At 40.5% G+C, this 21,242-nt stretch overlaps 1 protein-coding gene and 2 long non-coding RNA genes across 4 annotated transcripts; 1 reads left to right on the top strand and 2 right to left on the bottom strand.

Annotated features, from left to right (window-relative positions):
* Window positions 1-279: 279 nt before the first annotated feature.
* Window positions 280-2,964, top strand: LOC146669935 (uncharacterized). The gene is made up of 3 exons (XR_014911746.1): window positions 280-384; window positions 1,558-1,652; window positions 1,769-2,964. It is a non-coding gene; the product is annotated as an uncharacterized LOC146669935 (long non-coding RNA).
* Window positions 2,750-4,407, bottom strand: LOC146669934 (uncharacterized). Its single transcript, XR_014911863.1, has 3 exons — window positions 3,938-4,407; window positions 3,162-3,250; window positions 2,750-2,963 (listed from the first exon to the last, which is right to left on the bottom strand). It is a non-coding gene; the product is annotated as an uncharacterized LOC146669934 (long non-coding RNA).
* A 9,042-nt stretch (window positions 4,408-13,449) lies between these two features.
* srsf3b (serine and arginine rich splicing factor 3b) lies at window positions 13,450-19,968 on the bottom strand. 2 transcript variants are annotated; one of them, XM_085406586.1, is made up of 6 exons: window positions 19,810-19,968; window positions 19,077-19,287; window positions 18,489-18,629; window positions 16,465-16,503; window positions 15,896-15,982; window positions 13,450-14,150 (listed from the first exon to the last, which is right to left on the bottom strand). In XM_085406586.1, the coding sequence occupies exons 2-6, from the start codon at window positions 19,277-19,279 to the stop codon at window positions 14,123-14,125; spliced, it is 498 nt and encodes a 165-aa protein (XP_085262712.1). In that variant the 5' UTR covers window positions 19,280-19,287; window positions 19,810-19,968; the 3' UTR covers window positions 13,450-14,122. The 2 variants fall into 2 exon arrangements, with proteins under 2 accessions (XP_085262712.1, XP_085262713.1); XM_085406587.1 differs by lacking the exon at window positions 19,810-19,968 and adding an exon at window positions 19,455-19,620.
* Window positions 19,969-21,242: the final 1,274 nt, after the last annotated feature.

Below are 21,242 nucleotides of genomic sequence, written 5' to 3'. Positions count from 1 at the left end.
ATAAATGTACTGAAAAATCTTGTATTGAAACCGAAAAAAAAATTGATAGTGAAAAACAATTAATTGAAACTGTAATTTTTTTGTTTTCGCTTACAATTTTTTTTTCGGTTTCAATCCATTTTTTTTCGGTTTCAAACCATTTTTCAGTTTCAATCCATTTTTCGGTTTCAAACCATTTTTCAGTTTCAATCCATTTTTCGGTTTCAAACCATTTTTCAGTTTCAATCTGCTGGCACTGTTTTGGCGTCCGGGGGCGCGCTGGGGGGGGGGCCGCATGTATTTGCATATATTATAGAGGCCACTAGTGCTGACCAAGCTGCCATCTTTCTCTCTTCCCGTCTTTCAATGGCTGCTTCAATTTCAGCTTGAACCTCCAAACCGCAAGTAAGTAATCATTTTTTGTCATCTTTTCTTGCTGTCCCACTGGGCTGGACATTAGTTTAGTTTTTTTAGCTACATCTGGTGAAGTTGTGGTAAAATGCTGGTATTAGCCTATTCGTCGTAGCAAGCTAGCCTGAAGCTAATATTTGCTAAATTTAGGGACACCCGTGTCTCTTCAGGAGTTGGAGGCCGGTGTTCTAGGAGCGGATCTCAGGATCTCAACAGGCAGTGTTGGGCAGTAACATAATACATGCACTGGCGTTACGTATTTAAAATACAAAATATGAGTAAATGTATCCGTTACAATTACTGTTCAATAGGTGATATTGAGAATACAGTTAGTTTGTTGAAATAAATGGATTACATGGCGGTATTTACCTGTTTCATATGTTAGGCTATGGTCTCTCTATTTTTTGGTAATTCCACGCCGGTGGAAACCCAAACAAAACACGCAATAAGAGCCTCTAAAAATTATTATACAAAAATTATTTAATATGAAGGCAATAGCAGAGTGTTACAGGCATCGCCCTAAACAATGTAGCCTCATGGGCAGTGTAGTCCGTGCTGCAGGGAGAATGGACTGCCATACCCGTTATGTGTCTGTGAGCGAGGGAGGGAGAGAAAGGAGAAGTACAGCTGTCACGGAGCAGAAACGGGAGCTGGAAGCATGTAAATATAATAATAACCACTAAAGCCAAAAAGAGTGCCTGACGAGCCCAGCTGCAAGTAAGCTGTTAAGACTCGACTGTACACCGTGTTCTTGTTTTCCTCCGAAACAATAAGCAGCCTTTCAACGCCTCTCTCTGTCTCTCGCTAGCAAACTTGACCCAGACAACAAAGTAAAGCTAGTTTTCAGCTATGAGCCCGACACGAACCGGACATATTAGCCAGAGGTCCCTTTACTACGGTTCGGAGCCGCTGACCTGTTTTATATACGCGCTGAATAGTTTTCTACACGAGATCGCTGCAGCCTTACCTAATGTCCACCTACTGTTACTCATTTATATTAAGATTTTAACATCTAGTTGGTGTTGGTATGGCGAGTAGCCTTCAGTAATAGTAATAAATCACACAGCAATAGCACATTCATGTAGTTGTAAAGTATTCAGAATACATTACTTCTATAATCTTTGGTGGAATACATTTTAAAATTAACCTTCCCAACACTGTCAACAGGTTAGCACCTCATACCACAGTGCATCAAAGCAGTCTCATGAGCGCTGGGAAGGAGGAGCCCAGAGCCCAAAACAGATAGTGCAGGAGATGACAAGGTTAGTAATTGTATGGTGAAAATTATACTTTATCTTTATTGGCAAAAGAAAAGTAAATACAAAATCTGCTTCTCACATATAGGGCATTTCCAAAACTTCAATTTCTTTCATTACAGCTGTCCTGTGCCAGACGTTCTGTTGACCCACAGTGAGAGGCATCATTTCGGAAACACCAGGAAGACTGAAACTCATCGCCGGGATCAAGCAGGGCTCGTGATCTTCACCAGCAGCTCCCTCACAAGAAGGATAAACCCAGCATTTCATGAACACTGATGGAGACCTTTGCTTTGTGTAATGTTAGAAGTACTCAGATAATCCTCAGAGGGTCTGGACTTTTAATAGAATAGAATTCAACTTTGTTGTCATTGCACATGCATAGGTACAGGGCAACGAAATGCAGTTTGCATCCATCCAGAAGTGCTTTAGCCATGATATAGATATATTACAATATATATTAGCAATAATATAGATATGTAAGTATATTACAGAAATGGGTCTATTATGGTATGTTATAATGTACACGGTATGAAGTATGTTGTGAATATTCTATAACTATAAGTATGTACAGGCTGTAGTGAGTACAAACTATGTACAGGCTATGAACAGGATATAAATATGAAAAACTACAGAAATCTGAGATATACAGTTATACAGAAATGTGAACTATGCAAATTATAAACAGTTGTAGGATTAAAAATCATCATATGTACAGAATGATTATTTACACAGAACTATACAGTAGTGCAGTTAAGTAATAGCTATAGCTATAAGCTATAGTAATAGCTTTAAGTCCTGTAGAAAGTTAAATATATGTTGTGCTCACTGGTTACTCTGGTATGAATGACTCTGAATTACTTTATGATAAATAACACACTATTGTCAAAAAACAGTGAAAGAATTCCAGATCACAAGTTTTTAGTTCAAATACAAGTAACAACCTTTGACTTTTAATCAGGTTTTATTTAATTGTGTCAGAGAAAACATCACGTGCTTTTCATGTAGCTGAGTACATTCAGTGTTTAAAACAGAAGTTGTGCAGGTCTGAGATCAGCAGTTTTCTGAAACACCAAACTGAGGTACTGTTAATGCTGATATATAGTGACACAGTTACAGGGGTGATTAATCCTTTTGACTTTTTGTCTTTAAATTTATCAATAAAACAGCTGCAGCTTTCACTGACAGCACATGTGGTACTTTAACCTTTGTACTGTTTTCTTCAGTTAATTTTGGAGTTACTACAAAGATTGAAGATATAGGATGATCTGTCTGCTGTCACTGGGTGGTGCTGAGGTCTGAATCTGAGGACGGCTCCTGTAATCACAAACAGAACAGAATCATCACAAACTGAAATATAAAGTTTATCTCTCAAATCTGAAATAGAGCAGATCCTTCTCCGTCCTCACACACTCGGGATCTGAAGTTGTTCAGTCCTACAGTTCTGCCGACAGCTGTTTATTTTTTTATTTGTTTTAAAGGCCTTACTAACACTTTTTCTAATATCATGTTTACCTTTGAGTTGTTGATGCTTTATAAATGGACATCTGCAAAGATGAGATGATGGAGCAGGTTTCAGTCGAGGTTCAGTCTGCTGCTGCATCCTGGTCACAACATACAGAGGTGTTATCAGCTCAGTATTGAACAAGAAATATTAACGTTTCAAATTATTTGTCCTAAAGGATGCAAGCTGTACAGAGTACTGAACATGTGACTTTGTGAACATAATTCATTAAAAATAATTTGGACAGTTTTTTAACCTGAATATTTGTAACAAACTCAGTAAAAAAAAAAAAAAAAAAAAAAAGCTAAAAAAAATAATCAGGGGAAAAATGTAACATTTTAAGTTAAGCTGACAAGCGGAAGTAGTTGGTTTCAGTACATAAGTATCGGGCTTTGCTATTTAATCCGTAGCTATTGACTAATGAGGGGAATTTAAAAGTTGGCTTTAATGTCCTTCCACATGTGGAAAGCGACAGAAAACATGCTGCTGTTTGCACATATTTAATAATCAGCTCTGCACAGGAGCAGAAGCAGAGTCCAGCCCGTTGCTCTTACAGTATAATACTCATAATAAAAGTACAGTAACCGTGGTTAGTCACTGAGCAGCCCGGTGCGTTTCTCTTGATTTCTTTAGTCAGGGTAAATCCATTCACCTGCACGGGGTAGCTAAACGAACTTTACAAAACATGTTTCCCCGACAGCCGAGTGCTCATCTTAGCTAGCTAGGTCCTTAGGTAGCTAGCTAAGGACCTAAATTACGGATTAGCTTACAAACACATTTAACTTACCAAAAATAATGCGGTGGGGCCTCAGATCCTCCTGTCCGGTAGTCCAATTTACTGAAGAACACCTCAGGCTGTCACTTTGAAATAGTCGGTAATGTAAACGCTGGACCTCTCGGCATCTGCCATTCCCGAACAGACACGTGCGAGTTTGTCCGTGACCGCAGCCGCGTCGTCAGTGTTTTCTCCAGTCATTGGTCAGCATTATAATATATGCAAATACATGCGGGTCGGAATCCCCGCCCCCCAGCGCCCCCGTACACCAAAACAGTGCCAGCAGAGTGAAACTGAAAAATGGTTTGAAACCGAAAAATGGATTGAAACCGAAAAAAAAAAAATTGTAAGCGAAAACAAAAAAATTACAGTTTCAATTAATTGTTTTTCACTATCAATTTTTTTTTCGGTTTCAATACAAGATTTTTCAGTACATTTATTTCAGTTACAATATTTTTTTTTCGGTTTCAATCCATTTTTCGGTTTCGTTTCAAGGTGGCATCGTTCTGATTCCATAGTCACGCGACGTTTCGGTTTCTGTTGACATCACAGAGCAGACAGCAGCGAAGGAGAAAGTAGAAGTAAAAGTGGAGAAACTCGTAAACAGTAAATGGAACTACACTGGGCAACTGCACTCATGCGCTCTTTGTACCTGTGTCCAATTTAAATATATCCCTCCTGTGGTAACCCCCCCTCCCCAAAAAACTCACTATATGTATCGACCACTTCACTATGACAACATTCACCGGCCACTTCATTAGGTATACATGTTCAACAGTTTGTTAAGGTCAATATCTAATATGCCGATCATATGGTGGAAACTCAATATATTTAGATGTGTAGACACGATGAAGATGACCTGGTAACGTTTAAAGTAAGCATAAGAACGGGGAAGAAAAGTGATTTAAGGGAATTTGGTGCCAGATAGGCTGGTCTTTGTATTTCAGAAAGTGCTGCTGTGCTGGGATTTTCCCACATAAACATCTCCAGGGTTTGCAGTATTGTCCAGAAAAGAGAAAATATCCAGCAAGCAGCAGTTCTGTGGGTGAAAATGCCTTGTTGATGTCAGAGGAGGATGGACAGACTGCTTCGAGCTGATAGGAAGGCAACATAAACTCACATAACCACACGTTATACTCAAGTTATTCAACTCAGTTCAGTTAAAATTGTTTCTTTACACGGTGTCAAATAACAACAACAATCACCTCAAGGCACTTTACATTGTAAGGTAAAACCCCTACAGTAATATGAGAAAACCCCATCAGTTAGAGGACACCCCCACCCCCTCATGAGCAAGCACTTCTGGGAAGGAAAAACTCCCCTTTAACAGGAAGAAACCTCTGACAGAAGCAAGCTGAGGGAGGGACAACCATCTGCTGTAACCAGTTGAAGGTGAGGGGAGGAAGACCACCATAAGGCCACACAGGGCACCACTCCTGTCAGCTAAGAGGAGGAAACATAGGCTAAAATTGGTACGGAGTCATAAAAACTGGACACTAAAAGACTGGATACATGTTGCGTGGTCTGATGAGTCTCGATTCCTGCTGCCACATTCAGGTTGTATGTTCAGGATTTTTTGTAAGCAACACAAAAGAATGGATCCATCTGCGCTCCAGCTTTGTATCAACACCTCAGTCGATTGTGTAATAGCCTGGAGGGATATATTCTTCACACACTTTAGGTCCTTTAGTTCCAGCTGAGCATCACTTAAACACCACATCCTGAGTATTGCTGCTGACCAATGCACCATGTCGCAAAGCTCAAATCATCTCAAACTAGTTTCAGTCAGCTTATTGGAAATTTAAGGCAACTAATGTAACTAAAGAAGTGGCCCATGAGTGCAACTTACTTTGACATAAAAAAAACTAAAAAGAAAAACAGAATTATTTCAGAAAATATCTTCAAGTTTTACAGAATAAACCCAATCTTATACTAGCAGCAGTGACAAGACAGTAATAAACTATACATGCAGACTGTATTCCCTGCTGACACTTTCAGGGTGTTATTATTACATAACATTATACACCCCCGTCCCCAATGCTCTCCAGCCCCATCATGCTGCCCTTTAGCCTAGTTCCCAGAACATCAACAATAAGGGCCCAGACTGTAGGCTTCGGTGTATAAAGGCCCAGCTGATCTGACTCTACAGTGAGTCCTTTGTTAAGTAACTGAGTGATGAGACACAAGAGAAACACACATGCACACCAACACACCAGCTAGGAAGTTATACTCAGTGGAGATATGCACTGGAGTTAATTTGCTTTTACACTCGTGCAGCTGAGTGGACACTCTATTATCGCTCAGCTCTGAGGCGGCGGCACAGTGCACAGGCCTAATCAAATTGTGTTATTCAGGTCTTTGTTCTGCACCCACCGTAAAAGCTTTGTTTCACAGATAGCGCCAAATGAAGTGCATAGACTAAGTAAGCTACCACTTAGTTAAATATTTATCAAGGAAGTCCCGCTCTTTGCAATTTTACCTGACACCATGCTTATGTAATACTGAAAACATACAACAAAATCAAAATCAAGTACTTGTGTATGATCTCATTAAAATGTTAAAACCTGTTTGTTATTAATTATGCTTACAGTTAAATAACCCATATTTCAGCAAGGAGCATTTCAGGGAAACAGATTTGCTTCAGCTTTCTACTGTACATACTGGATGTTGACACTTTGACCTGGGAGCACAGCATGTCCTGACAAAGCACCCTGCAAAGCGCACAATTATGTAGCCTTCAAAAATGAATAGAGGGTTACTGATTTTACCATCCCGCTGCAAAAAAAAACATTAAAGTTATTTAGATATGCCAAAGTGTCCAAATTCTGGCATAAACACAGAGGAAAAACATTTACAGAACTATCGGTCCAGTGTGCCATATGACAGCACCGTATTACAACATGCATACGGGTTGTGCAAATAACTGTTTTTCTATCTAAATCTGCAGCAGTCCCAAGATTAAGGCTGAGTTCAGACCGAGTTCAGTTTCACGCAAATAAAAGCAGCTTCTTCGTGCAACAAGCCAATGAAAAGGACAGACATGTAAAGGCAAATTCCTTGTGGATTACTTTTTAACCTGAATGCTGGGTTTCTTTTGTTACCTCGCAATTGCTTCAACTAAAACTTGGCTTTCTGATATTGTTTGTATGTCTAAGAGTATAACGAACTGTTGTGGATCATTGTTTTTACTTCAGAATCAATGCTTAAATGTCCATAAGGCTAAAAAAAAAAGTCTTCTCAAATGTTGCAGGTATAGACACGTGTTGAAGCTGCGGAGGTGCATTTACAAGGCAAGAGAAAAAAAAAGCATAAAATGAGTGACGGTATCAGGACAGAACTTAACTGATCCGAATCAGGAAGTTACCGGGTCATTTGCACCAATGTTTCCAAAAGGCTCAGACTGAGTTGCTGAATGTTTTCACCGCAGAAAGAGATTTCCAGAAGGTTCACCACCAAACAGCTGCTCTGATTTTTACACACAGTATGAAGGATCGTGCTCCATTCACGTGTATAAATACAGCTTCTGGGTCTTAGAAATTACCTTATGCATTCTTTTTAATTAAAAAAGAATGCATTTGTTTAAAACAAATGGCAGTAGCTGTGGTTGCAAAATATTTCCAGTCCGATTGAGGTTTTGGAGACGTTAACTAATCCTTGGCACCTGTTTAGCTCACTGGTTGAGCAGGCGCCCGCATGCCATATATGGATGAGATGCAGTGGCCTGGGTTTGAGTGTGACCCTTTCCCGCGTGTCTTCCCCTGCTCATTCTACTTCTCTTTTCCTGTTTACCCCTCACTGTTGATGAAAGACCCCAAAAATATAAAAACATTAACTTGTCCACCATTTTCAATGTGTGACAATCGTAGTTACAGAGTAGGATCAAGTGAATAAAGCCCCAGTCACACAGGCCAAGAGACTGGTCTGCAACCATCTAGCAACCATTCATCTATCCATCCAATGGCTACAACCTGTCAGCTTGTGCTTCTGCAAAGCCACCATCAGTGCTCATAGGTAGGTATATATAGATTTTAGAGCAACATATACTCCCATCCAGATGATGTCTTTAGCAAGAAAATGCTAAACTCCATACTGCAGCGATTACTGCAGCATAACTTCATAGTAGAAGAGTCCGAGTGCTGAACTGATCTGCCAGAACTTCACCAGCTGATAACATCTGCTCATCATGAAACGCATACGACAAAGAAGGCCCAGGACTGCTGAGCAGCTAGAATCCTGTTTGAGACATGAATTGGACAATAGTCCGATCCTAGAAGTCCAGCCAGCTGGTCTCCTAATTCCCCAGATGTTTGCAGACTGTTAACTGAAGTGGGGACGGGCCTTTCCAGCCTGTTTGAGATGTACTGCTCAACAGGACCATGGAATGGTACATTTTCTCAGTTTAAACAGTTGATATGTTTTTATTGTAAATAAATCATTTCATTTCATTGGTCATTTCGTTTTTATTTAGCATCAAAACTACCTTTTTGGGGGTGGGGGGTGGGGGGATTGGGGTTGTACAATACAAAGCGCCTTGAGGCAACTGTTGTTGTGATATATAAATAAAATTGAATTGGATGAAATAAAATTGAATGCAAATAACCAACCAAACACACTGCTGTCAAAGGGTTCCTCTGAGAAAGGAGGTGCACAGGTGTTCCTAATAAAGTGTTGTGTTCAAGGACAGAGGTAAAATATTCGCCTCCATTAACACTCTATAAGAAGAAAGAGAGGATGCCAAGTTCTTCTTCTCACTGATATGAAATCCCAACCTTGGAGCAGATTGAAGAGAGTGTATGGACTGATTATTTAAAGTGTTTTATTTTGTCTTCATCTACTGTCTGATCACCCAGCTCAGCGCTGGGTGATCACAGGGTACTGAACTGTGACCTCGTCTAGAATTAACACGCTGCAGCACCATTGTGTGCTTTACATCATCCTGTCCTCTGCTCCGTGGGCGTCAAACCCACAGGTAATGCGTTACATAACGCTTGGGTGGAAATACCACGGCTCAAAGAGTGGCTTCCCGTCGCCGTGGATGCAGAGTCATCGTTCCAGTGACGTCACACGGGCTTGAGTAATTGCGGGAAAGCGCGCGCAGATTTGAGAACTCAAGTCTCCGTTATGCCGGCTTCACGTGGACTGTGAGCGTGAACAGCTGGAGCTGGGTGTAACCCAGGAAAAGTTACTGGACAGCGTGAGAGCTGTGGCGGGATGTCTTAAATAAAGTCCGCCACCCACAGCTTTAAATTTAGTGAATGAAACTGTGTGAAGCACCCTTATGCATCATGTTACGCTTTCACTCTTAGCTACTATTTTCAGTATTAGCACGGTTTTCAGACGCTTTCACACGACTTTATAAATAGCACAAGGACATCATTGTTTGGATTGTTTTTTTGTTTTTTGTTTTTTTGTTTTTTTACTATTTAATTTGTAAAAATGTGTATACACACACACACACACACACACACACACACACACACACACACACACACACACACACACACACACACACACACACACACACACACACACACACGTAGGAAAATATTTAGTATACACATCCAGAAATGCATACACTATTATATATTGTACATATATTTATTAGTTTCAGGTTGGCCATTCTTGTATTTTGCTCGTTTGTGTTGTTGTGTTTGCACATCTCTGTTGCTTGTGGGGCTCGCACACAAGAATTTCACTCGCATGTGTTGTGCCAGTGTGCCTGCACATGTGATGTGACAATAAAAGTGATTTGATTTGATTTGATTTGGTTATCTGTCCTGCTGAAAGGGTTAAACAATCAGTCAACCTATTACATAACAGCCTCTTACTAAACACCACGTTCAACAGAAAAGGAGGGAAATTACGAGAACATGAACCTGCCATAGGTTGCTTTTTTCCCTTCTTAATCCTGACTTGTTGACACACTGGGAACTGGCAAACGGGAACAGTAATAACCTCCTCAGTCCTCTCATTGCTCCTCTACTCAGCTAATCGTCTTCGAAAGTCAATATTAAAGCCTGTGCTTTATTTATAAAAGATATCACATTTACGTTATTTAAAATTTTAGTTGGCTGAAGGGGAATTTTACATCGAATTTAAACACTAAAAAGTTTTTTTTTTTTTTTTAAAAAAAAGACCCTTTGTGCATTATTTATTACATAAACGAGGACTAAATATGGGGAAACCTGTACTGATGTGGAGTTTGAACTACCTGAAGTGAAACCGTGAAACAGAAAATGATGTTCAACAAATCAGAAGGAAAAAATCCCAAAGCGCCACTAGCTGGAAGTGGATTCAACAGGTTGCTCTGAGTGAGCTTTTTGTTAAATGTGGTCTTCTTCTTTTAAGGGTCACCATTGTGGATCTGTCTCCATCTCACTAACTCGCATGCCCTCCTTCAAGAATCTTCTCTCAGGTTTTCCTCTTTTCTGCTCAGCTTTCTCACTTCTCCAAACCATATAGCAGATCTCACTACCATCCCTTTCACTCTCGCTGAATCCTTTTTTTTTTGTAATACTTTCTCTTTATTGATTTTCATCTTATGTTACATACAGAACTAAAGAGGGCAAGGGAAACCAACACATTCACATATGTTCACATCGCCTCGTTTTACTTGCATATATTACATATTACACAGGTGCATGTTCCATTCAAACAAATCCACAGCTGTCCCTCTGCATCACACAGGTATCAGTTTCTAGTCTTTTAACGTATAATGATCCAATCTCTCGCAAACTCTCTCCTTTCTCCTTCTGCAGCCGCAGTGAGAGGGTAATCAGTTCCATATGATGAATTGTGTTAATAATGTCTATGACCAGCTTCCGTGTGGGGGGGCTTGTCTGTAACCAACATTTAGTAATTGCCTTTTTGCATGCAACCATAATTATTTTCAGTAAGTGTGAGTCTCTTTTATTTATATCCTCAGGGATATTCCCAAGGTACATGGTACTAAAGGAGAAGTCCAGTGTTACTTCCAGCACATCCATCACCAGTTGTTTAATCTCCTCCCAAAAGGTCTTCAGTTTAGGGCATGACCAGAAGACATAGAAGCAACCTGCAGCGACCTCCCCGCACTCCCTCCAGCATGAAGCGCCTGAACCACTTATTTTGGATTTCTGCTTTGGTGTGATGAAGAATCTAATTAAATTCTTCCATCCAAAATCTCGCCATGTTAAAGAATTTGTGGTAGATAACACATTCTTCCACATCCGCGACCAATCTTCCTCTGAGATAGTTATACCTGCTTCTATTTCCCATCGATGACTGACATATCTTGTTGAGGTCTTTTTCATAGCTATAAAACTTCTATACACTTTGCCTGTAGTACCTCTTATAATGTTCTCACCATAAGCATCCATAAATATTTGGATCACCCCACTAGCATCTGCGTCAGGCATTCTAACTTCCTTCCGGAAGAAGCTCCGAACCTGTAGGTAGCGATAAAAATCTTCCCTGCCGATCTCGTAAATCTGACACATCCTCAAAATTTATCAGCTCCCCATGCTTCACTATCTTACAGACTGCAGTGATTCCATGCCTGGACCACTCCCTAAATTTATGGTCTAATAATGCTGGAAGGAAGCGTGGGAGATACGCTGGCCATCCCAGCAACCCTATTTCCCTATTAAGACCAAAAATTTTAATCACATCTGCCCATTTTTTCAGAGAAAAACTTACACAGAAATTTTGCATCTGATATGCCTGTGGCAAACTCTCAAGAGACCCCAGAACAAACTGTATTGGGAAATCAATCAAAGAAAGCTCAATGTCCTTCCATTTTGCCTCATACTTAGTTACACCAGCACACTAGAGGTCTGATCTGGGCTGCCAGATAGTAATCCTCAAAGCATGGTAGGGCCATCCCCCCCGCTCACCAGGCAGCTGCAATATTGCATATCTCACTCTCTGCCTTTTATTTCCCCATATGAATCTTGAGCAATGCATATCCCACTCCCTAAATTGTTTTGCTGGAACCTCCACTGGAAGTGCTGCAAACAAATATAGCAGCTTTGGGAGGATATTTATCTTTATCGCTCTAACTCTGCTGGCCAGATCGAGGTGGAGCAGACCCCACCTCTCCAGATCTTCATAAACTGCTGGAAATTGGACTTCCTTCTACCACCTGCCGCTGGAGCAGAGACTTCCTTTCAGACCGTGTACAGAGAGTTAGAGTGGGGCCTCATCTTTCCTCAGCCCTCAGCCTTAACACCGGCTCTCCCCAAGGCTGTGTACTGAGTCCCCTACTGTACACTCTGTACACACATGACTGTGTTAGTTCCCACCCAGACAACACAGTCATTAAGTTTGCAGATGACCTGTACAGCACTCGCTGTCTCAGGAGGGCACGCAGCATCCTACGGGACTGCACACACCCAGGACACCGGGTGTTTAAGCTGCTGCCGTCTGGCAGGAGGTTCAGGCTGCTGAGGACAAATAGACTCAAGGACAGCTTTTACAACAGAGCAATACCCTGATCAATGCAAACAGCTGACCTGACTGGCTACCTACCTGGACTTTTTTAGGGGGGGGGGGGTAACAACGGTAAAAACAGTAACAATAATAATATTTATATTTATAACAAGGTGCAGTAATAATTAATGTGCAATACAAATACACTTATTCTTTTTTTTAATAAGTTAATATACTGTGTTGTGTTGTTTGTGTTGCGCTGTGATGTGTCATATCGTGTCGTGTTATATGTAGTGCCGACGTAGGACAGTTTTCCAATTTCATTGTACTACTATACTATGTATGACTGTGTAATGACTGTAAAGAGTTATCTTATATATCTTCTCTTTCACCCGATTATAATTAACTTCATATAACAATGCAAGGTCTTTGTCAGCAGGATCCCCAAGTACTCCATTGAGATTGATGTCATCCGAATCTATATCTTGCTACCAATTGTCTTGAGGGGTTAAAAAAGAACGTCAAGCTTTGAGTTTTTTGAATGTTTAGTCTGTAACAGGACAGTCTGCCATATTCTTCCAGTATTTCCATAAGCAGAGGGATTCCCTCTTCCGGGTTTCCTAGCGCTATGTCTGCATACAAGCAAATTTTATTTTCCACGTTCCCCGTTGTAACCATCTCCAATCGAGTCTCTTCCCTGAGGCATTGAGCACTCTCGCTGAATCCTATCAAAAATGACCCCTGACACTCATCTCCACCTGCTCCACCCTTCCTGGACTCTGTTGCTCTGAATATTTGACCCAAGGTGTTTAAACTCATTTTACCTTCATTGCACTGCTTATAATGAAGAGAGTTGCTTGAGATTTATATTAAATGCAAAAAAGTAATACTTGCAAATGAAAATAAAGCTATGAAAGCTATTTAAAAAGAGTGAAGCCTCATTTACAAAGCAGCTAGGGTTAAATAAAGGCACATCTTTAATTCAGCTGAAACAATGCTCTGGGCTTCTTCACACATCAAGAGCGCCCTCTGGTGGGGGTTAAATGCTCAGAGTACATTGGTACTTTATTAATCTTAGGAAAGGTGTGAGGAAAAAAATACAAAAAAACCCCAACTTTTTTTTAAAACCAACCAGTATTTTTAATTGAGACAATTTCACATAGTATCAAACAAAAGAAAAAAAATGAAAAACTTCACAGACAAAAATCTGACCTCTGCTCCTTGTAGTTATTTTGATTCACTGGACAGATTTGCATTTGAAAAGGCTGCCTTTTTTTTTTTTTAAATAAACAAAAACAGCCAACCACTAACAGATGGAAAACTTCATTATGAAGAGTGTAGCTAGAAAAAAAATAGTTGGCTTACAAACAAACAAAAAGGGATTTATCCCATCTTTTTCTTTTTTTTAAAAAATGCTGACATTTACACAGTGAAAAATGACGGACTACTCACACGATGTCTAACTACACAGAACATTCTTCAAGAAAACAAAAGCTCAGAGATTAACTGGTGAACTGGAATGCTGGGTGGCACTACTGTTTCAGGACCAGCAAGACAGACATGGCACAGGTGAGCTATTATACCTGTACACGCCCAGTCACTGTATTTGAAAGTCACCACAACAGGAAAAAGGGAGGGACACTAAAATGCTTGATTGTTGTTGTTTTCTTTAAAAAAAAAAAAAAAGGAAAAAAAAAGTGACCTCACGGTCATGATGAGTCCATCATATGAAACGGGAAAGCCCGTAAAACCGTTCATCTTCAGCTCCCTTTACACCTGGCAGACCTCTTATCTTCTGCCATTAGACCTGGAGCGGCTGTGAGGGAGAACAAGACAAAAAATAAACACATTTCAGCTCATTTTTGCATTAAAGCGCCCTTCACCAATCACAAACAATCAAATTGGGTTTTAAATGCACCTGAAATGTGTTTGTGCTGCGTATAACATCACACCCACAGGATGCCAGATTCATTAATCGTGTGACCAACAGCAGCAGACTGATGTCACACATACTCACACACTCAGCTGAGTGGTTATTGATCGGTTTACTCTGAGGCGGATACTCTGGGTTAGAGCTGGGCGATTGAACGATAACGATATGTATTGCGAAATAACCTTTTCTCGATAGAAAAATTAAACTATCGCGATAGACCTCACCGCTCTTGTCCTCTTAAAAACAAAAAACAAAAAACAGCCAATCCAAATTAAGTAGTGCAGAGCCGAACCAATCACAGCCGGAGCGTCACTTCACGTGACCTGTTACGTACAGCACAAGTGCCAAGCCGCACATGTGTATTTGTTTTGGGAAGCAGCCAGCCGCTTTGCCGCCCGGGGAACGGAGGAAATGAGTGTGCCGACTAGAAGGTTACCGAAGAGAAAACAGATGATGGTTCCAATGCCGGAGAGATTGTCGAACGGAAGAGCCATAGAAGTTCCATAGTGTGAAGGTATTTCGGCTATTTCAAGTCTCACAAAAAGAGTAGCGCGCACTATAAATTGTGCCGAAAGCAAGTCTGGAAATGCAATAAACCGGTGCATGCTCAATCTCTGACTGGAAGCTCTAATTCATCATTCGGCTTTTGTCAGACTAAAGTAACTGTTAAAACTGTTTGAAAAGCTCAGCTATACAACAAGGAGAGATTGAGAATTTCCTTTTAGTTCTCAGTTTATTTGATATTGACAAAAGTTAGTCAGTTTTGTCTGTTCTTCTGTAAAACAAACTAAGATTTATTTTTAGAATTAATATTTTGTTTCTAAGTGGAATTGACAATTTAGTCTGTTTCGTTTGTTCTATTTTGAAACTTAAACGCTTTAGCGGCTGCCTTTTGTGTAGTTTGCAATATTTGCCTTTATTTATCTGAAAAAGTCTCATGTTTCTTTAGTACATCTACCCTCTTGAACTTATTATGGGAAATAAATATTTAAATCAAAACAAGCTGCTGATTATTTCACCTTTTACTTGTGAGCAACGGCACATTTAAATCTTACAAATATAGTCATTTGGCTTATATCGTGATAGATATCGTTATCGCCTGAAATGAAAAAAACATATCGCGATATGAAAAAATCTCATATCGCCCAGCTCTACTCTGGGTCATACATCTCTTTACTTTCAGCAGAGAAACAGGTGCTGCCACCAAACACCCTATGATAACCCTCTTTTTTTAAATTTCAAAGCCTACTTCAACTAACTGGATAAAACAGCTATCAACAAACCTGCAACACCCCCAAGTTTTGGGCAACCATTTAGTCACCAAGAATAGCAATAAGTCGTGGTTTTTTTTTTTAAGAAGGTGGCTGTCCTGTTTTTTTACTGGTGGGATGGAGACATTTGCTTGCTCTGGATTAAGAGGCAGCCTTGACAGGAGTATCCGGTGTTGGATGGCTTTTCAGTCGAGCTGACTTTATCTCAGTTTGTCAGCTATGAACCAACACTGTCACTGTAAATTAATATCCCAATATTTTATTTAAATAAATAATGTTTGTCTATTTGATGAGTCGCTAACAACCCTACTTTAATGGACTGAAATAATCTTCACACAGTTCAAGGTGTACAAGTACCTTCTTGATCGAGAGAAGGATCTCGAAGGTTTGTGGTTCCTGTCCCGGGAGAGGGACCTCTCTCTCCTCCTGTCTCTGGAGAAAGACCTGAAGAAGAAAAACATCCCATTATAAAAATTTTATAACTTTTTTATAACTTTTTTTTTTTTAAAACAAAAACAGTTTAACCAAAAGTTAGATATATTTAAAAAGATGGTGGTTTGCTTTCAAATTACATTTAATTTAGTGTAAAGATGCACGTAAACAAGGTCTGAAATCTGTAAACATGAATATATTAAGTGTGCATATGTACACACTCAGTTTTCACTTAGTGTAAGCCGACTCCACTTTGCCTTCCACATCATATCAATTAGCGCAGAGCTTACACTGCATCATCACAGAAACAGCAACAAAGGTTCAAACAGGCTGTAAAGTTAAACAAGCACCTCTGCAAAAAACATTTCAGCTTCCACGCAGGTCAGGTTTAGCGCAACACTTCTGCATCACATTTGTATGCTACAAATAAAACACATGCATACACAATGCTGAAATTATAGAGTTAATCTCATGCAGCGTGAAAGATGACTTGCCTGCTACGGCTGCGGCTGAAGCTCCTCCTGCGTGGGGATCTGCGCAGGGAAAATACAAACGTGTTAAGGACGAAGACAGATAGATTGATCACTGTGTAGAGCTCCACATTATTTACTCCTTTTCTTACACGGGGCTCCCTCAGCACAGCCCTTTGGCTATTTCAAGAACTCAAAATGGAAGTAAACGACTTGCATGTTTTTCCAAGGAAAACAAAGACTTCAACCAGAAAACAGAAGTCACTGGCAGTGGACCCAGCACATAAAGATGGCAGGTGCAGAGGAAACCACCTCTCACCTTTCCCACAGTAACACATGCACCTTTCAATAAAGTCCAATTATATTTCAGTCTAACTTTGAAATGCAGATTAGGATTCGTCCCGTGATTCATAAGCAGTAGATTCAGAGCTCCGAGGCATGAAACCCCAGCAGGATTTTCATCTTAAGGTAGTTTGATATCGTACTGTGGATCGGCTCTGATGTGGGGAATCAAAAACCCAGCACACCATTTGGGCCACCATCTGTATGAATTCAGTCCACTGCACTTTAAGGGAAAAATGTACAGAAATGGAAATTGGTACCAAAATTTATTTTTCACAGGGAATAAGCCTCGTGAAACAGCCAGGCTAAGATCTCAAACCGGGAACACACACACACACACAAAGATCTGATATTCATAGGGGGTGTTTAAGGAAAGTTTTGATGTGACTTCATAATTCTGCTCAGAGCCCCAAGACATACCAGATGATTATCTATCATCGAAATCTCTGGAAACATGACGTTCCAGATATTTGATGTTGGTCCATCCCCCTTTGAAACAAGGACTACAGAAATGGTGGACGACAAAATGACAAACTTATGATTAAAATAATAATAATTAAAAAAAAAAAAGAACAACCCTTTTAAACCAGCTGTCTCTTCACTTTTAAAACTGTAATCAGCAGTGTACTGAATGAAGCAGGAAAACTTACTAGTATTTTTGGTTTTCAACAAGCTAGAAATGACGAAAGGGAGGCAGACTGTCGGCCGGGTGGGTAGAATTGGCTGAATAGGACTGGCCAGATGCTGCAAGGTGATTAGGTGGCAGGCAGATGGGGGCTGGCTGTGGCTTTTTTCCTGCTTTAATTGGTTAGCCGAAGGCTGCTGCTGGTAGGTTGTAGACATTTGGGAACGTAATACGCTGATTGGTCGGGAATGTGAGGTGGCCGCTGCCGTTTGGGTTAAGGTTGAAGGAGGAGGAGGTTGAGAACGGCATGCTGAGGAACCAATGGGCTGGTGCAACCTGACGACTGGCCATGCCTGGGTCATGTGACAGCACCAGCCAAGCTGATTGCGGCCCGATGATCAGCAGTCACATGATGCTGAAAGAGGACTAGTTGATTGACTCAGAGGGTGGTGAGAAGAGGCATGGTGGTGGCTCTGCAACGGGTTCATTCTTATTAATATAGATGAAAAATAAAAAGCATCCTCAAACAAAAAGAAAAAAAATTGCATCACATTTGGCACTTTTATTCCCCCCAAAATGTATACTTATACTTAGCCTATACTTTTACTGACTGCCTAAATCTGTTTCCCCACACCCATTTTTGCCTTTTTAAAACAGTTAAAATGAGACTGCACAAAAATGTGCGTTTCAAAGGAAGCATTTGTGCCTTAAGTATAACCTAGGTCTTGCAGACCACACTTTAGATGCCTCAGAAACAGAAAGGCAGCCCTCTCTATATTCTGAAATAATGCCCCTTTTCCACTACATGATGGTGAATGACTATCTGTGTGGCTCCTTCCATAAAATGACCATTAATGTCAATGAAGATGAATCTGCAAGTCTTAGGCATTGCAACACCCACAAATATATAATCACCAGAAAAGGTCACAAACACTAGAAATACCTACACTGGAAACCCAAATGCAATTAAAGGGAACTGTACTGTGGGCAAGAAAGTTGAACCGGTAAGTGACCAAGCAAGAATAAAGTGCAGAATAGATTGGTTATCGTGTCTACTGGCCAACAACAACATGTAGGTCACCTGCGTCTGGGTGGTGGGCTACGCCGCCTGTAGTCGTCTCGGTCTCTAGGACGCCTGCTCCATGAAGGGGGAGCGCCTCGAGTGCGGCTACGCTTCTCGCCAGTAGATAACTCCACACGCACCCGACAGCCACACAAAGTCCTGCAAAAGAAAAAAAAACAAAAAACAAAAACAAACAAACACATGAATAGAAAGTATTTTTCCTCGTTTTTCCAATAAAATGACTTACTTAGCACACTTCAGTGGGCTGAATATATCATTTGAATGTCTAAATGTAGTCTAAATGTCTGCTAATGTAACAGATGTGATGACCAATAACATGTTATCATTGTTAAAAGTGTGACTGCATGAGAGGAACTCTCCTTTCTGCAGAATGGGAGCAATGTCAGGAACTTGGAGGAAAGAGTAGTACCGATCCAATAGCAATACCTTCATTTAAGTAGACTACTCATTGGGATGCAGCGTTTTCAGTAGGAGAAACGTTTCATCATCTTCCACTGAAAACGCCATGTGCAGATAAACAGAATCCACTTTCCTGACCTGGATGATTGAGCATGCATAAACTGATTTGCATAGGTTGCCACCTACCTTCCATCAAGCTCCCGCACGGCATCAGTTGCATCTCTGGGATCTTCGAACTCTACAAAGGCGAAGCCTGGGGGGTTCCTGGCCACCCAAACACTCCGGAGAGGACCATAGTAGCCAAATGCTCTTTCTAACTCTGTCTTGTTTCCATTGTTGCCGAGATTTCCAACGTAGACCTTGCAGTCAAGGGGACAGTCACGATGCATGACTGTATCTGAAAAGTGAGCAGAATAATATTAATGTTTTAGCTCTAAGACAAAGACTGGTAAATGGCCTGTATTTGTATAGCGCTTTACTTAGTCCCTATGGACCCCAAAGCGCTTTACACTACATACACTACAAAGACTGGTCACACTCTCTCTCACTTAGCCATTTACTCACAAACGAATTGAGAGCTTGGCCTACTTCCTGCGCTGGATTTGCAGGTTATGCTAACGGAAACTTAAAAAACAAACAAAAACAGACAGCCAGACGAAGCGAATCCCAAATGCCTTAGTTAACTCGTTTGCTTTATATCTCCAACTATATTGTTGCATATTCGACGCTGCATTGTGTTTCGAGGCTAATAGCTTATTTACAGGGAGCTAAAATGGCTGCCGCCTACCGAGGCCTACTCAGCGGTAGCAGCACTCTGCTAGCAGCCGCAGAAATTTATACTATACATTCACATATGTGAAGTAAACTCACAACAGGTCGTTTTGCAAACATATAACAACGCAATACATTGAAACGCTACCGTTTTAGGTGTAAATATCAGCTCAGATTATCGATTGTGATCCGGCTAAATTGTGCCTTTTCGTCTTCGGTGGAAAATGGCGTGACGTCAGTGGATTAACAGGATGCCACTTTCGAGAGGGCGGGTTTAATGTCGCCTCCTTCCTTTGCCCCCCCTCCCGAACAACAGTTGTCCAAGTTTTGGCTGCCTTTTCACTCTATCCAGTCCTTGTACATGACCTTCAGAGGAATGTTTTGTTTACAGTGTGAATACATTTACCAGAGCTCAAGGAAAAATTATGATACTAACGAGTTACATAGCATAGTTAAATTGATGTAAAGTATTTCTTCAAATGATATTAAGAGAAATAGAGATATTTGAACTAATAAAGGTATAAATAAATTGTACTCTGTACAATAAAGCATTTTAGGACTCTTCTCTCGGTTGCTCCCTTAGGGGTCTCCGCCACAGTGGTCATCTGGTCATCTGTCTCCATTTCACCCTATCCCTGGCCTCCAGCCCTCATCATGCCCTACTTCACTACATCCATGAATCTTATCTGTGGTCTTTCTCTTTTTCTACTGCGTTGCACCTTCATCTTCAACATCCCTTGTAAAATATATTCACTAACCCACCTATCCCACGTCCAATCCATCTCAGCCTTGCTTCTCTAACTTTGTGTCCAAACCTCTTCCACCAGCTCCCTACCCTCACTAGTGATTACAATGTTGTCTACAAACATTATAGTCCACATAGACTCCTGTCTGACCTCATCTGTTAGCTTGTCCATCACCCCTCCAAACAAGAAAGGACTACATTGCCGATCCTCTGATGTAATCACCCACCCACCTTAAACCCATCCTTCACTCCTACCATATTATTACTGAGATACTAATGTACAAATGTAATGCATACTTGAAAACATTTTTTTCTGTTTTTGAAAAGAGTAAGTTGTGGCTAATAAGATAACTTCATTCGCAGTATCACAGAAAAGAAGTGGAAAAATAATAAATAAAACGTGTTATGGTTGTATTTTCTTGGCAAGATTTTTCTAAGTTTTTTCTGCCAGTGGTTTTCCAAAATAATAGCTTGATCCACGTATAACTGATACACGTCCAATTTCCTGAGTACAAAGGCTGCTTTACTCCCTGCCAAAACAAATGAGTACACACTGTGTTTATTTACAGTGTGGAATTGGGACATACTTCCTGCTTAGACTACGACTAAAATGTGGGGGAAACTGTAACTGTAAAGTCAAAGTTACATACGTCCGCCATATCTCACAAAACCGAAAGTACTATACTATAACGGGATCTAATATGTCAAATTTGGCCAAAAGGGCAATATATATATACATTAAAATATAAATTAAAGGACGTGTTCATCGTTCGTTACGTGCTATCCCAGTTACCCTGAACGTAGCTTAACACGCGAGCCGCCCACTCAGTCTGTTA

This window comes from Rhamphochromis longiceps, linkage group LG5 (assembly GCF_057381845.1).
Source record: "Rhamphochromis longiceps isolate RC_006_pf linkage group LG5, R_longiceps_female_GT1.1, whole genome shotgun sequence".
NCBI lineage: Eukaryota > Metazoa > Chordata > Actinopteri > Cichliformes > Cichlidae > Rhamphochromis > Rhamphochromis longiceps.
Note: the sequence above shows the minus strand (reverse complement) of the source record. Positions and strands in the feature narration are given on the sequence as shown.